Here is a 17,490-nt window from a genome sequence, read left to right on the forward strand (position 1 = left end):
CGTGTCTCAGATGACCAGCTTTCCCTTTTCACCTAGCACCTAATGACTGGAGAAAACTTCTTATTTCTTGGAAATTAAATGTCTATAGTTAAGAGAAGGATTGTGTTCATTATAACAGATGAATGCTATTTAAAGACGAGTAAATATAATATCCATAGGCTCATTAGTCTGAGAGTTTTAAACATCATGGAGGAGAAACAGATATCTACTCATTAGAGAGCTATATATAGCCAAAGTTTTTCAAGACTTATTTTGGAAATAATTTTAACAGGAACTAGTTTAAAATAGCTCTACCTGGTTATTAGATGCACTGGAAGATTTAGATTACCATGTGCCTAGTACCTTGTTAAGCAGTATACCTAGGTTATCACATTTAATCCTCTCAAGAACCACCTGTGCGCTCAGTCACTAAGTCGTGTCTGACTCTTTGCGGCCCTATAGACTGTAGCCTGAGAAAATTCCTCAGCCCATGGAATTTTCTAGGCAAGAATACTGGAGTGGGGTACCATTTCCTACTCTAGGGGATCTTCCCAACCCAGGGATTGAACCCATGTCTCTTGTGTCTCCTGCATTGGCAGGTGAATTCTTTATCACTAGCACCATCTGGGAAGCCCCCAAGAACCACATAGTAGGCGATTTTATTAGTTCTATTTTTTATATGGTGAAACCAAAAGGCAAAGATCTTAGTAAGTTTTCAAAGTCACACACAGCTAGCAAGTGGTAAATCCAGAATCTGAGGCCTGCCGGTGCCACTCTAAAACCTGTGCTTTTAACAACTCTAGAGCCTTAAACACTCAGCAAATCAGAAGGATACATGCTGTGACTTCTTTTTTGCAATAGTGGTAATTGACTTGCCTTGATGAACCCACTGTGTTCATTTTCTCATTTGGTGGGGAATAACCATGCAAGATGATTTTACTTCAGTAAACAGAGACAGAGTTCATCGGTCCACATGTAAAGAAAAAGAGTTGGTTGGTCTACACTGGGATGAAACCTTTGATGTTGGTCTAGTTAACGCCAACCAGCAAGCGTCCAAGTGGATCAGCTTTACAGTGTTTGAATAACAGAAAGCAACGAATTATTTTTGTCAAATTCATTACTTATAATTATGCATGAATACCTCCAAAAAATAGTTTTATCATTATAGTACAAAACAAACAACACAATTGGTTCTGTCCTCTCATAGGATTTGTATGGTGCCAGTCCCTGCACAGTGAGGAAAACATTTTGCTTAAATAGATGGATCTAAGAATTTCATGAACAAAGGAATAGTGTTTGAAATCAATCCTACTGTAGTCAAGGAGAGCACACTGGACTGACCCAGTAAAGGTCTTATTTCAACCCAAATTCTCTATGATTGTGATTCTCTGCTACAGGAGTACATGTGAAATAGATCTCCCTGGGAACTAGCTTCCCAGTCCAATCAGCTATTTCATCAACAAACATTTCCTTGTGATATAGAGCTTTAAGGAAGAGAAGATTTCATAGGTTAATCAAATTTTTGTATTCAATGGGAGCAACACATTTTCATCAATTAGCAGCTATTTGGAATATCTTTTTAAAGTGATAACCAAAGATTAATTGTATGGAAAGTGGAAAAATAAATATATATCTATATATGTCTCTGTCTAGAAGGGTGATTTATTGTGGACTCCCTAAATTGAAATATTTTACAAGTGGCTTAATGGGAAGATGATGATAGATGATGAAATTAGTATAGAAGCTTAACTAGAAAATCAGGTGACCTGATATCTCCATCTGTATCCTTCACTGGCCACCCAGCATTCATTAAAGAAGCAGATGATGGAATGGATCAAGTTTCCTATAAACACAGTTCATATTAAAAGAAAAGAAAAGGTGGCTAGCACCCAGAAGATCTAATTTATATTTCTAAGTATATTTGGATATAAATCAATTTTACATATTCTTTCACTTATCTTTCTAAAAATAAAGCTTTGCTCACAAGGACAAAGAACCAAAAAAAGTATGCATGTGAGTAAAAGTTTATTACAGAGCCTATTGCCTGGCACAGGGCATGTGTGTAATAGATTTTCATAAATATGTGTTGAATGAACACATAAGTACAAAGAACAGGGTTAGGCTTCATCACTTGGTCAAGTATGATATGTTAAAGAAAAGCACACTAAAAACCTCAGAACACTAAAGAATGCCAGTTAATTAGGGGAAAAGTTATATCCACCAAAGAATGAAGAGAAGAGATGACCCAAACTGCTCTTTACCCTGCGTGTCCTAAAGAGGAGTTTGATATGCACTGATACAGAATTGTGGAAAACAGCACATATTTTTCTCTTCATTTTTCATTTTATTAACTCTATTGGGAAAACTTTATTCTTTTAACCATACCTATTTTAAATTTTTACTTTATCTCTCTTCCTTCCTACTTGCATCTTTCCTACTAAACTGTTGACTTATGCATTCATTACTTCTTCACAGCTTCTTTTTCACTTTACAAATCTACTGGAAAGGTATATGTTTGTGTATGTGTAGTGTATATGTGTATGTGTTTTGTGTGTGTGTAACAAAAATCTCTAAAACTTCAGGTATTTTATATGTGTGCAGTTAACATGTTAAATCATTACTTAGCTTTTTAAACTTAATACATAAAATGATAAAAAATAAAGGACCTTATAATAAACTAATTCACTCCATTCATTTTGTAAGTCAAGTTGAAAACCCAAAAAGCAAGTAAATTGCCTAAGGACTAGTGTTGTATACTAGTCGAGTGATTTGTATAGGGCAACTATGTAGATTTTCATGATTAATAATAACCTATTCTTACTGCTATAATAAGCCAAACTTTTAAGAAAGTAGAGTTATAGGGGGGTTTTCTTAGGTAGATTTGGTTAAAGCAATGCTTTATGAAAAAATATAAAGTAAAATTCAGTTTTGATTCTATCAGAAAAATGAAATTTACTTTGAAAAATTAGATAACTGGCAAAAATGAAAAGAAAATACATTTCATGCAATGGCACAAAGATTATCTTAAGTTATTCTTGAATAATAGAGCTAAAACTAAGACAAAAGATACCATTGTTTTCTTTGAAAATTAAACTGTTAAGAACTGTAAAGTCATGATAAACTTTAATTATAATTTGTGTCAATCATAACACCAAATGTTTAATTATTATTCCCCAGTATTTAAAATGCTAATGAAATGAGAATATAAACTATTTTGACATTTCATAATGTTAATGATACTTAATTGATATCTTGAAATTGTTTAATTAGTAGTAAGTCTCTTAGACTATTTTTGACCAATAATTTATATTTTCTGAGGACTTTGTCATATTTCATGTCCAAATTAAATGATTTCTTTGCAAAATGTTGCTTGGTACCCAAGGCATGTTCCTATTTACTATGTGCTACAGCAAAATGAAAAATCATTATTTCTTAACTAAAAGTTTAGGTGCATAGGAAACATATTTGAGTAGCATTTATTGACAGACTAAAAGCTTTGGATTTGACTGCAGTTTAAGTACCATTTAGAACTCAGAGATCAGTAAAAGTAGAAATTAAGCTTTATGGAAAAAATTGTACTGAATATTGAAAATGCAGTTGGATTTTCAAAAAAAGTGCTTACTAATGTTACCTACAGATGTATATTGTTTACTTATGCTATTTATGTGTGCAGTCTAGGAGACACATGCAGTATCACTGAGGCCAAGGTCACAAGCAGTACAAAAGAATAAAAAGAGCTTTGGACTTTTCTGCTTTTACGTTGAAATACTTTATGCTGATAACAAAACTATAACCAGGGCATTAGAAATCTTAAACAAAGGTGCTGTATTTCAGTCTATGGCCAAATACTGTGAATTAAGTCTGAAAGCACCGTGCTCCAGTCACAGTGAAAACTTTAAACATTTGTAAAGAGAATGGCATTTCTCTTTTACTATGACATCTAAAAACTAAGTGGAGTGTGCTTAATAATAGGTAGCATTTATTAAGTCTCAGTTACTCTTGTCTCTTTGAACTAACTTCTCAAAACAACCGCACGAGGTGTAAGATGTTACAAGTTATGGTTATACGCAGCGTACAGGTAAGCTAACAGGCTGAAAGAGGCTACGTTGCCCACTGGGGTCTCCGGTTAGTAAGATAGAGCTGAAATTTGAGTCTGGGTTAAGTTTGAGTCTACAGTCTTTGTTTCTATGACTTCATCAATCTATTTATCAATTGTGAAGAAAAGGGGGGGGGTATTATTCATAAGAAAATATATAAAAACAAGTAATTATCTCAGATAAGCAATGTAACCCTGAGATGTCAAGGCCTAGTGCAGTGTTTCTACAGGTCTCTCCTCAGGGGCTCTCCTCTATCATTTGCTACCTTTGAGTGGAACTTTGAAACTGTGGTTCAAACAATGTCAATTAGGTTCTAGAATGATTAGCAAATTCAGAGATGAATCATTCTTATTGGTGTAGAATACGAGAATTCAGTTAGGTAAATGTCTATAAAATTTAAAGTATTTTAAGAATGGATGGAAGTGATAGAATTCAAGTTAATATATATGGCTGTCTGAGATAGAGTAAAGAATTTCTCTACTTTCAGGAAAAAATATCCACTAGTTAGTAATATTAATAGGCCCCCAAAAGTTGCATGCTCTTATACTGTAATGATTATCATTTTAAAACTAGCTTTTTGCCTTCGAGCTATCGGGGTAAAGACCTACAGGAAAACTACTGTCGAAATCCTCGAGGGGAAGAAGGGGGACCTTGGTGTTTCACAAGCAATCCAGAGGTACGCTACGAAGTCTGTGACATTCCTCAGTGTTCAGAAGGTAAATGACCTGAATGCCATGTGGGGTACTCTGTTCCCCCTTTGTGTAAAACTGCAACTCACATTAAAGGTTAATAGAATTGAATTAAATCACAATGAATATGCTGTCCATTCAAATGCAACTGTAGATCATTATCTGAGCATTTTTATAGGATGTTTTAAAAATTAAAAACTGATTATCATCAAATTAATGCAAAGTAATGGAGGGAGTTAGTTTGAATTTTAAAAGAGCCTGAGGTTATCTCTCTGGGTAGAGTAAAATTTGGGCTTCTTCATCTACTGTTTTGAGCTCATATACCTCAATCTACTCACCTGAAAGGAGCCAAATGACACTTAGCCCTTTATTGTAACACTGATTCTATACATTTAGAACCTGCTTCTGCAGAAGTTTTGTCAAATCTATATTGAAGTGGTGTGGCAAGGGTATACAGAACCAGAAGAGAAGAAAGAAGGGGGTAACTGAAATTTTGAATGCCCTGTATGTGTTTTGGTGAATATGTGTCTATAACCAAGTTTGATGTGTAGTCTGGAACTAAGTACCATTCAGAATGTTATTTGAAGAGCTCAAATCTATAGATTCCAGCTGTCTTGAAGGCAGCGACTCCACATCTGCATATTCATCTCCTCTCACAGCATGAAAGGGCACTATCCTTCCTTTTGCAGTGGAAAATGAATGACTGAAGAGAAGGAAAAGTAACCATTTCAACATTGTACCTGGTTTCATTTTCTTAGTTTCTGGCTACGTAACAACTGGCTTTTTGGTTGTGTCAGAAACTAAAATTCTAAAAATCAAAATGAAAAATGGATCAAATTCTGATAAAAATTTGGTAGGGTTTTGAAGTACTTGGGGTGGGGGTTACTGCTGGAATACTGTCCAATTTTTATAGTAAGATATCTTGCTTGTTTGTTATTAACCAAATATCTTTGAACTATTTCTTCCGTAATATTCATTAAATATCAGGTTGATATTTATCACGTAAAAAGGCCGTTGTTAGCTAATTGTCACAGAGAAGTTGAATTTGTTTTTTGTTGTTAGTTAGTTTAAAATTCTTGAATTAATGTGCTAGAGCCAGTCCCAACTCTGTTTGTAAATTCTTACTTTCCATTCCATATCATATTCTGTTCACTATAACTTCTTCATTGTTTTCTTTTCTTTTAAAAATAATAAAAATCTTATCTGTGATAACGTTATGAATAAGTCTGTTTTGTATGAATAAGTCTGTATTTAATATCTGTCTTAAGTTTGCACATGGAAGAAAACCCTACTTTTAGGGATTTCTCCGCTATCACAGTTTTTGGAGGTTGGAAGTTATTGGCAAACAGTTTTATTTATTGATTTTGTTTGACCGGGGACAGTGTTTTCAAGGAAAGGCAAACTGATCAAACTTTAGTTTAGCATTTTTTCTGTGTGCCTAGTTTGTGGGAATATGATTTTTCAACCCCTGGTTTATAAGAAGAACCTTCATCGAAATATAGTCACATAGATTTAAACTATCAGGCAAAAAATAAGTGTGCTAAAAAATAAATGACTGAGAAAATTTCTGGTCATTCTTATTAGGGTATACATTTTGAATTTTTTTTAAAAAATAATTTGAGATTATCACACTCTCCTTGGAAAAGGACGTTGTTCAGTAGCGTGAATGGCACTTGATGCTGCTGGTCACGACGGCATGGAAGACTGCAGATACACTTTTTCTGGAAACTACTTAGAGGTCTGACAGTAGTTGCAAAACTCTCCTGTGAGAGAAGTAAACCAGCACCTGTCCTGTGGGCTAAATATATTTCAGGGACTGTGAACTGAGCTTTGATATTTAAGCTCATGCTAAAATGAACAATGTTTTAGAAGGATTTTAATAAAGAAGATTTAGAATAAGAAGAAGCATAGTCAAACTTAATGGAGAAAATGCGTTATTTACAAAATGGATAATTATACAAAATAATGTACATATGATGTAAATTTCTATTAAAAAATATATATGAGGGGAAAAGCCTCAAAATTCACAGTGTTTAAATAGTATGATGGGTGAGACATTTTAATATATGGATATTACAAATGTCAACTTCCAAAGGTTATTTATATGAATGAAACATTAAAGATGCCATCAATTTGTATATTTTAAAATTAAAGTACCTGGGTTCAACTTTGGACTGTTTGGAAAAGGACAAGTAAAACAGTATATATTTTTTTGAATTCTTTCTATATATTTTTGAAATCTTTCTAACTATAGTAAAATATTTGCTTTAAATAATTATCTGAAATTTGAAATTTTGGTTCATAAAAATATATCTGATATTTAAAGATTAAAGTTATTTTCTTATAAGTTAAACCTTTGAGGTATATTAAGCATTCCAAAAGAAAATGAATACTCATTTATCACATTTAAAACCTTACATAACTATGTAAAGAAAATACTACCATTAATGTTTAATTCAAGATTATGGAACATTGAGGTATATGAAATCTGACTTTTTGCTTTAATGTTTGCTTGGGATTTAAAATAAAGCAACCATTTGTCACTGAAACAGGTTTTTAAAATGATAAATATTCAAGTAAATGCATTTTATTAAGACATCATATTTTTAAATACTTACACATAAAATACCAAATAATTCTGCCATAACTTTAAATGTGTAATTCCTGTGTGGCAAAAGACTTTTAAAAACAAAGATTTAAATAAAACTATTATTTATAAATGGGGGTTTGTGAGACTATTCATATTTTAAGCATTCTGTTTTGCTGAAGTAATCACCAGCATGGATTTATCTGAGAGATCCTTTCAAAATAGTTGTTTTAGTCTGTAAACTCAGATCACTTGTGACTTTATGACTGAGGAAAATGGAACAGAGCAATTTTTGAGTTTAGTTGGTTAGTATACCAGAAAGGTGTTAAATTAATCCTACTTATGATTAATGTGTAGCTTGTGTACTTTCCTATTATCAATTAGGGCAGAACTATAATTAGAAAAAGATATTCTACTTATGAATAGAGATTTTGTTTGAATTTATGAGAACTGGGACATAATTTTTTTTTTTTTAATTTTAAGGGGAGAGTTTTCTGGAATGGTTGAGTAATACATTAGCCATAACAGAGAGAGTCAAAAGAACATAGAATAGGAGATGCAATGCTTACCTTCTTGAACTATTATCTAGTTAATGCTTGCTTTCACCTGAGTCCTTAGATGGACTTGGTTTACACCTGGATGGCTTGACTGTGAGCTGGGAAAACTTAGAAGAGTCTTAGAATTCTTGAAGATTGAGAAGTAAATATGAGTTCAAAATTTGCCTTTCTCAAAGTAATTTTTATGACTAACCTGATGGTCTGATGCAAAGGAAGAACCACACATTTTTTGTCCTTGGATAAGAGAGCGAATCTCATTTCTTGTAGCCTCCAATAGGTGAGAAACCAACAGGAGAACAACGGACTGATGTAAAAGGAGGGAAGAGGGTAATGAGGACAATATTAAAAAAAGACAGGGAGACTGACCTTCTAAAAGTTTTACTTTTAGTCTGTCTTAAAGTATGGCCAGTTAGAATGTGTAGGAAACAAGTTAAATATACAGGATGGATAGGCAATTAGGGGAATGGAAAGAGCATTGGACTGTGGGTCTGACCTGTGTTCTAGTTACAGATCTGTCATTTTCTGTTTTAGGTAAGTCCCTTAAAACTTTTGTGAGCTTTGCTTTCCTCACTGCAAGGATCAAATTATTTCTTACATGTTCAAAATACTGACTAATCAAAGAATGTGTAACTATAATATATTTTTAGCATCTCAGTCCTCACAGGATACATTTAATTCCCACCTCAATGACAACTTTCATTGCCTTCCAAAACGGAACATTATTCATGTTAAGTTTTATTATTTTTTCAACTTCATTAGGTTTGCACCTGCATTCATAACTCTCCCTTCACTATACTATAAACATAGCATGCTAGTTCATTTTTTGGGCACCATTTAGGTTATTTTGCTCCCTTTATAGTTTATCCACATGTCATCCAGTCTTCAAGGTCTAAGGAAAATCCATTCTCTCCTAAAAGCTATTACTGCCAAACATTAAGAACTTTCAGAATTGAACAAATTATCTACACACTTGCCACTCAATGTGAGGTCCAAGAACCAGAAGCATGAGCATCCACTGGGAGCTTGCTATTAACGCCCCAACCCTGATTCACTGAGTCAGAAGTTGTCCTTCATTGGACAAGATCTCAAAGTAACGTTTATGCATATTAAAGTTTGGAGATGCTCTGATCTTCCGTTCATGCTAGAAAGTGGTCATCTTATAGAATCACCTGTTTCATTTGTGTAGCTATTATTCCTTTAGAAATTTAAAAATTCTAAAGTTCCAGGGGAAACATTCTTTTAATAATGTCCCACAACAGTTTCCCCAAAAATAATTTTATTCGCTCTAATTTGAAAAGGCTATACTCTTATAAACTGCATTTTCTGATGGACACAAAATAGGTGTATTCTGATTCTTAAGTACTATTAAAGACTAGAAATTGTACATGCATATATGTATTCCTTATCTGTGATTGTAGGGTTCTATTTTATGCTTTCATTCAATACAAAGGAGCAAACAACGATGATCGATGATGTGAACATCAAACTTTACATTCTTTTTAAAATGGAGACCAAGTAAGCTTGTAATACTATTCAGATGGAAAGCTGAAATGTGATGATACATAACCTATGTGGATTTGATCTTTGCCCACCAGAGCACTTTAATCTACATGCTCTTGGACCCCCTCAGGTGTTTACCAACTGTTGTCTGGGGGAGCTCAGTATCAAATGAGAGGAAGCTGAATCGGTCTCTTGTCTTACTTCATGGATTAACCTACATGAAAAGAAGTAGACAGATCAGGCTAAATGGTTTCATGTTTTAGAGATTTAATTGTTAATGTCCTATTAGATTATAAAAATCAAAGTTTCAAAAGTGATGATTCTAATAGTATATCCCAAATTACTATACTCATTAGCCTAGATCCCAGTGGATAAAATGAAACCCTCATATCTTTTCCCACTTCAGCTAATGTTAGATGATCAGTAATCACAAGATACAAATGATGTGTTTGGGGAAGTTTGCCGGATTAGTAGGAAAGCCGAGCAATGATTTATTCCACAGGAAGCCTGCTGTGCTGCATCAAATCAACCTGTCCACTTGAGAAGTCTCATTTTCAGCTAGCTGATGTCATTCAGAGTTTTCAGCGTGGCATAAGGTGCTGGCCGGAAAACTATTAATTAACCTCACAGAATCAACAGTGATATTTAGCGTAGTTAGATCAGTTTATAGATTTTTAAAAATAGTGAGTACAAGAAGTTCAATAGTAGGTCACATTCTACCCTAAGCTTTAGATAAGAATGTAAGTCTGCTCACTTATTCGATGTGGATGCCCACTAATAGAAAGGAACTGTGATTTTTTGTTTTAAAATATTTGTATTCTTTAAATAGTACCAGATTACTATTTGAAGCTGATCTCTCAAATCTGTGTGGTCCTGATCTTTGCATTAACTGTAGCAGTATGATGTGTACTCTGTGCATTTTCTGTGTATGTATTGGAGGGTAAGTTGAAAGAGGAGCACTATTGTGTTGACAGTATAGATATTGAGATCCCTGGCATTATAGACCAACAAAGGGAACATTCCCAAGGACTTTTCAGTTTCTAGGTACCTTTCAGATAGTTATCAAAAATTAGGAAGGTAGTATCTTGGCCCTATGGTAATTTTGTATGACACTGACTACAAAAATTCCATTTAAACTGTGTGAAAAGTTCTGTAGAGAGTATTTTATGCCACTGTTAATGGACATTAAGTCCTATTTTAAAGTTAAAATAGTATATAAGTTTTCCTAAAAATATCCTTGCTGAATAGGTGATTTACTGTTCTTTAAATGGAACAGTGGTGCTCTTGATTTTGCTGTCAGAAGCAATTAATATGCCATGCTTTGATTTTATTAGTTGAATGCATGACCTGCAATGGGGAAAGTTACCGAGGTCCCATGGATCACACAGAAACAGGCAAGATTTGTCAGCGCTGGGATCATCAGACACCACACCGGCACAAATTCTTGCCAGAAAGGTAAAATACCGCCAAATCACGTTTCCAAGTGATCCTCTTTACAAACTGTAATTTGTCCCGGGACAAATTACATGGAAATTCTCTTTCTATAATGTTTTCCTGATAGTCTTGGGACAAAGGGATTTAAGATGAGGTACATGAGAATGCTGACTACAGCATCAACTGGTCTTGGCTGATTAGGTTGAGAGTCCCTGAAATCAGGGTGGTCTTGAACACAGGAGCATCAGTGGGTACAAAAGGAAAACACTAACAGATGCTTCCTCTTTCTCTTCCATGGCAGCAAAAAAGATAAAAGTGCATTCAATAATAGCCACCTGGAGAGGTCCAAGCTGGGGAGGGTGGCATTATTGTAAACTAAAAGCCAGTCTCCTCGTTGTGCCATACCTTCCTGTGGCTCAGGTTAAGTGGGGTCGTTGTGTGACACCGTGTCACAGGCTAAAGGTGGAACAAACGATTGCTTGGCTGCTTTCTTATGGTAGATTTTTAAATTGCCTATCTGGAAGTCAGGCAACCAAGTTTACTTTTCTCTTCAGGAGAGGGTTTTGAGTTTAAAAATTATGTGTATTTTGGCCTATAAATTTCACAGGCAACATTTTCATTGAAATTTTTTCCTTTTTTTATTATAAAGAATAAAAATACAAATAAATACAGAAGTTCTTTCTCCACCTTTCTTTGGAAATTGCCAAATGGTGTTTTTTTCTTTCTTTTTTCTCTTTTTTGTTTGTTGCTCTTTTAGATGAACTTAAAACTGCTTTATTTTAAAGCGCATCTCTCGTCTTTCAAGTGAGATCAGAAGGGATATGGTAGCAATTAAAAGCAAACCACAAATTCAGGACCCTGTTAACTTAAAGGGAGGTGGGTATAGAGAAAGTGGTGTGATGGAGTTTGTCTTTTACTCTGGTGGAGGTGAGGGCATGACCTAGAAAGCTCTAGCTCCAAAACTGGGCTATCATTAGTAACATAGCTATTGAAACCTAACTTTCAGTTTGAACTTTAAGCCTGCTCTAGGAGAGGACCTTAATAAATAATACATTATTTTCTAAAAATTATTGTTTTCTTAATAAGTAATCTACACAAGGTCACGTGTTTGTACTCTGTCCTTAATTGGGCTTATGAGAAGGGGATTCGGTTTGAGACCTCAACTGGTAGACAGGTGCCAAATGACCTAACTTATTGTTGAAGGGGATGGTCCTCTAGCCTTAGCACTATATGCAGATTAATAGACTCAGCAGTCAATGATTAGCAGTCCTTGTAGGGCAAAAGATAGAAAAATCTCTTCTTTCATCAGTTAATAGTATCCGAGCTAAGTCAAACGTTATTTTATGAGCTGAGGGCTGGGTAATGTTCCAGGAAGATTTACATGACACTTTTCTTGGTGTGGTTTGCAGATACCCCGACAAGGGCTTTGATGATAATTATTGCCGCAATCCTGATGGCAAGCCGAGGCCGTGGTGCTATACTCTTGACCCTGACACCCTCTGGGAGTACTGTGCAATTAAGACCTGCGGTAAGTCAGGGTCAGATTTACTGCTTCCTTTTCCTCTCTCAGACTGGATCTAAGCAGGCGACTATTAGTGAGACAGGCTAACAACTATTTCATTTGATACGTTAATGCATATAGGTTTTAACAATGTAAGAATGTGTTACATAAACGTATCCAATCTTTTGCATTTTCAGAGAGCCATTATTTAGAGATATACATGCACATGCCACATACACACAAGACAAACTCATGGTAAAGGCCTAAATATTCTCATGTTATCAAGGAAAAGGAAGAAAAAAAACAAAAACAAAAAATGAGAAAAAGGTCAGGGATTATGTGCAGTATCATAATGTCATTAGGGCTGTAAGAGTGAGGACCTTAGACTCTTCATCTACCAATCCTGCATCCTTTCCCTAACCTATCCTCCCAGACATAACATGAGCAGTCAACCAACTATGGACCTCTTCTGGTGAGTGATAGAGGCGGCAATGCAGAAAACTAAGTCTAATAGAAGATTCTTACAGACATCTTTAATCTCTAGTAGCTAATTTTCACCGCTTTGGCTGTCCTTGTACACAGCCTGCATTCTCTTTCACCTTGTATTTTAGCAGTCCTATAACCCTTCTACATCCTGGCCTTTACCCTACTCTCCTGAGTTTATGATAAAGGCTTCTTTTCTTACTTGCTTTGTGATATCCCTTTAACTCTGTATGCTTGGTCTGCTCCTTCATGGTTAACTCACACATTTTTATTCTTCTCTAAAATTATCCTGGATAATAATTAGATGTAGATATGCTTTTATTTCTGTGTATTAGAAGTCTTATTTTTTTCAACAAGATCCTAAAATGCTTTCAAATCAGTAGAATTCCAAAAATTTAGTAAGTGTAATCATGTTATAAATTATCTTGCTAATATAAAAATCTGTATATATGGAGAGAAACACAAAAAGACAGATAAATCAGGTGCCAGCACACCAAATGATAAATATACCATTACTAGGCTATGCATAGGGATTTGCATATTTCCCTAGATTGGCATGATGAGACTGTTTCTTTGAACAAACTTATTCGGTATTATCTACACGGTGATACTGCCAAGGTAAATATCTCTCCACTTAAAGCTGCTAATAAAAAGAAATGTTTTGCACGACTCAAATAAAACCCATAGAAAAGAGACATGTCTGGCATATGTGAAATAACTGCAGAATCTGGAAGGCTCTCAATGTTCCAAGGAAACTGAACCATCTGTTTGGTCCTTTAAAATAAAGGATGACTTTTGTGACAGTGTTTCTCTGTATAGATTGGGTTAGTGCAGCTCATTGACTTTTTAAATCTTATTAATCTGTTCATTATCTAGACCAGGTAGGTACAATAAACCAATAGTTTCCCTTCCTTGTGTGTGTGTGTGTGTTTTAGGCACTCATAAATTCTCTCTGCAATAAGACCAGTAGTAACACACACACACACACACACACACACACACACACATGCATATTGACTGGCACATTCACCTTTCAACTGGCATGCACAAGATTGGCTATTTTTAAAAGACATTGGGAGAGTAAAAAAAATACAATGAATATGACACTTCTGTTAGGTAGATTTTTGTTTTCTCTCTGTCCAGAGTTGACTATTTATATAACATGCAACAATTCTGGTGGATTTGTTAAACAGAGGGTGGTTTTTTATAGGATGCTACTTCTAAGAAAATGGTGGAAGGATTTGTGAACCAACCCTCTATACCTTTGGGCCTTGAACAACATGATGATTAGGTGGCACTGACTCTCCTGACTCCCCTTGTATCCACGAATTCAACCAACTGTGGGATCTTGTGGTACTAATAGGTAATAGCATTTACCATCGGAAAAAAAACAGCATGTAAGTGGACCTGTGCCGTTCAAATCCGTGCTGTTCAAGGATCAATTGTAGTTAAGATAAAATTATTTTAAGCTTTGGGAATATTTTTAAAATATTTTCAGTATTAGTTTGTAAACTTATATAGAGAGACTACACTTTGATCAAAATTACTGAAATAAAGTGGCATTTAGGAATTTTGGAAAATATAACAGATAATTTCTTCCAGATATTTTGTCTTATACATATAGTAAAGCCTATAATGAAAAACTAAGAAATTTGGTAATGGTTTCAATTGTGTATTAATTTTCTATTGCTATATAACAAATTATCAGAAACCATTAAATTATCAGAAACTTGGTAGCTTAAAATAACACATATGTATTATCTCAAGTTTTCTGTGGGACAGGAGTCAAGGCATAAGTCAGGTGTGTTCTCTGCTTAGGATCTCACAAGGCCACAGTCCTGGTGCCCACGAGACATACTATCTCATCTAAGATTTAGTGTCCCCATTCCAATTCAGTTTCTTGTGGTTGTAGTGCTAAGGTCCTTAGCTCTTAGAAACTGCCTAATGTTTCCCCCCATATGGCCCTCTTCATTATATGGCAGTTTACTTCTTCAAGACCAATAGCATAGCTTTCGGTTACTTTGAACCTCTGATGTTTGCGCCCTCTTTCATTTATTTACTAAGAATTTTTTCAAAGTTATTAAAATTTTATAAGCCAACTTTCTCCAAGATTCTGCACTAGGGATGAATTTCAAAAGGGCCTGTTAGGAAATCATATCTTTTAGAGCTTCCATATAACTTCTTTCATCTTAACACAGAGTTGTGAAAGGCAAAAATAATGGTGTTTTATTTTTCCTGGGAAAATGGTATATCTTTATTGGGGACAATGATTGAAAAATAACTGGCCAGTTTTTGCCCTCACTCTGTGTATGATTTGATACAGAAAGCTCTGCACCCTTTGAAAGAGCTCACCTGATTAGGTCAGCCCACCCAGGGAGGTCTTCCTTTAATTAATTTAAAGTCAACTGATTGGGAACTTTAATTACATCTAAAAAAATCTCCTCACTTTTGTTGTAGAACATAAACTAATTACAGGAGTGGCTTTCCAAAGTGGCTGTTCACAAATTGTACCCATACTGAAGGGGAGGGGATTATAGAACATACATCAGTGGGCAGAAATCTTAAGGGCTGTATTAGAATCCTGTATACCACACACATGTTTACATGCCCTGGCTGTAAAAGAATGTTGGTTTATTACATATTACTTATATTATTTGATTCTTGGGTTATCTCTTTGGCTAGCTCTGGTTATCTCTCAGACGCAACTGCTTGAATTCATTCTGAGCTTTCAATATGTTTGAAGAAAAGAATAGAGTTTATGATTCTGTCATTTGTCTTCTCTAAAGTTGAAGGCACATTTTAAAACTCTTGTTTTATTATATAACAACTGTATAAGAAAATTACAACTGCTATTATTTATTTAACATCTACTGAAAAGTGCTTTCCATCTATTAACAATAATCTCTCTCTCAAAATGGCTGTGATTAGGTAGGCCAGTGATGAAAGGTGTGCAAAGACAAGATCAGTGCAGCAGACTGCAATATTTGTGACATGGTAATTAGGTTGACATAGGTAGGGATGTGATAAAGACAGAGAAATGGAAGGAGATGAGAAAATAAGATTAATGTGAGGCAGATGAAGTAGAATCTAAGAGTATCCCAGCTAGTTGCCATGAGAAATACTGAAAAATTAAGCAGGGAGAAAGATCTTATCTTGCTCATCATCTAGAACAGTAGCTTCCAAATCAGTGTGCATGAAACCCAGGGAAACACAAAGCCTGTCCTAGGGGTTTAAGGGCATGAATAGGTTAAAAGCCTCAAATTTCAGCTCCTCTTTTTCCATATGAATTCTTTCTAAAAATTTTTTTTGAGGTGCATGGGTTGCTAAGGGGTCAATCAAATTCAATATCCTACCTGTCCACTGACAACTGCCTCTTGCTACTGTACTGAAAAAAGGCAAACTGTCAGTCCTTCCTGAATATTAATGGGGTGTATTGTCCTGGGTGTAAAAATCTTGGGGACACTAAACAAAGAGACCTTTGAAAATACTATGTATTCATGATGTTCATCATTTACATACTGCTAACAATTATATAACTCTATCCATAACAGATAATACCAAAGAATATCACAATAATACTAAAGAACTGCTCGCACTGTTGTGAAAGTTTTAGGCCCCACATCAGACTTCCCAATCAGGGGATCTGGCAAAGAGACTCCCCAGGGAATCTGACTTTGAAAGACAGTGGGTTTGATTCCAGAACTCCCACAAGACTGGGGGAAACAGAGACTCTTGGAGGGCACAAAATCTTGTGTGCGCCAGGACCCAGAGGAAAAGAGCAGTGACCCCACAAGAGACTGAGCCAAACCTGCCTGTGTGTGTTGGAGGGTCTCCTGCAGAGGCGTGGGTTGGAAGGGGCCTGCCGCGGGGACAGGGGCACAGGAAGCAGCAGCTCTGGGAGGCATGTGTTGGTGTAAGTCCTTTTTGGAGGTTGCCAGTAGCCCTACCGTAGAGCCTAAACACTCTAGGACTCACCTTAGGGCAAACAACTAACAGGGTGGGAGCACAGCCCTGCCATCAAAAGACAGTTTGACTAAAGATTTACTGAGCATGGCCTTGCCCACCAGAACAAGACTCAGTTTTCCCCACAGCCCAGTCCCTCCCATCAGGAAGTTTACGTAAGCTTCTTATTCTTATCCATCAGAAGGCAGACAGAAGAAGTAAGAACTTTAATTTCACAGCCTCCAGAACAAAAACCACAATCACAGAAAGCTAATCAAAATGATCATATGGATTACAGCCTTGTGTAACTCAATGAAGCTATGAGCCATGGCGTGCAAGGCCACCCAAGATGGATGGATTATGGTGGAGAATTCTGACAAAATGTGGTTCACTGGAGGAGGGAATGGCAAACCACTTCAGTATTCTTGCCTCAAGAATCCCATGGACAGTATGAAAAGGCAAAAAGATATGACACCAGAAGATGATCCCCCTAGGTCAGTAGGTGTCCAATATGCTACTGGGGAAGAGTGGAAAAATTCATCCAGAAAGAATGAAGAGGCTGGACCAAAGCAGAAACAACACTCAGCTGTGGATGTGCCTGATGGTGAAAGTAAAGTCTGATGCTGTAAAGGACAATATTGCATAGGAACGTGGAATGTTAGGTCCATGGATCTAGGTAAGTTGGAAGTGGTCAAGCGGGAGATGGCAAGAGTGAGCATCA

At 35.6% G+C, this 17,490-nt stretch overlaps 1 protein-coding gene across 5 annotated transcripts in view; it reads left to right on the plus strand.

Moving 5' to 3' along the window:
• The window catches only part of HGF (hepatocyte growth factor), an 81,243-nt gene that overhangs the window by 15,734 nt on the left and 48,019 nt on the right, over positions 1-17,490 (plus strand). For 4 of the 5 annotated variants that reach the window (XM_043462916.1, XM_043462918.1, XM_043462914.1 and 1 more), the window contains 3 exons: positions 4,650-4,792; positions 10,744-10,864; positions 12,253-12,371. In XM_043462916.1, coding sequence (XP_043318851.1) covers positions 4,650-4,792; positions 10,744-10,864; positions 12,253-12,371 — 383 coding nt within the window. The remainder of the gene's footprint in view (positions 1-4,649; positions 4,793-10,743; positions 10,865-12,252; positions 12,372-17,490) is intronic. The other variant, XM_043462917.1, reaches the window with a different exon arrangement.

This window comes from Cervus canadensis, chromosome 3, assembly GCF_019320065.1.
Source record: "Cervus canadensis isolate Bull #8, Minnesota chromosome 3, ASM1932006v1, whole genome shotgun sequence".
In the NCBI taxonomy this organism is placed as follows: domain Eukaryota; kingdom Metazoa; phylum Chordata; class Mammalia; order Artiodactyla; family Cervidae; genus Cervus; species Cervus canadensis.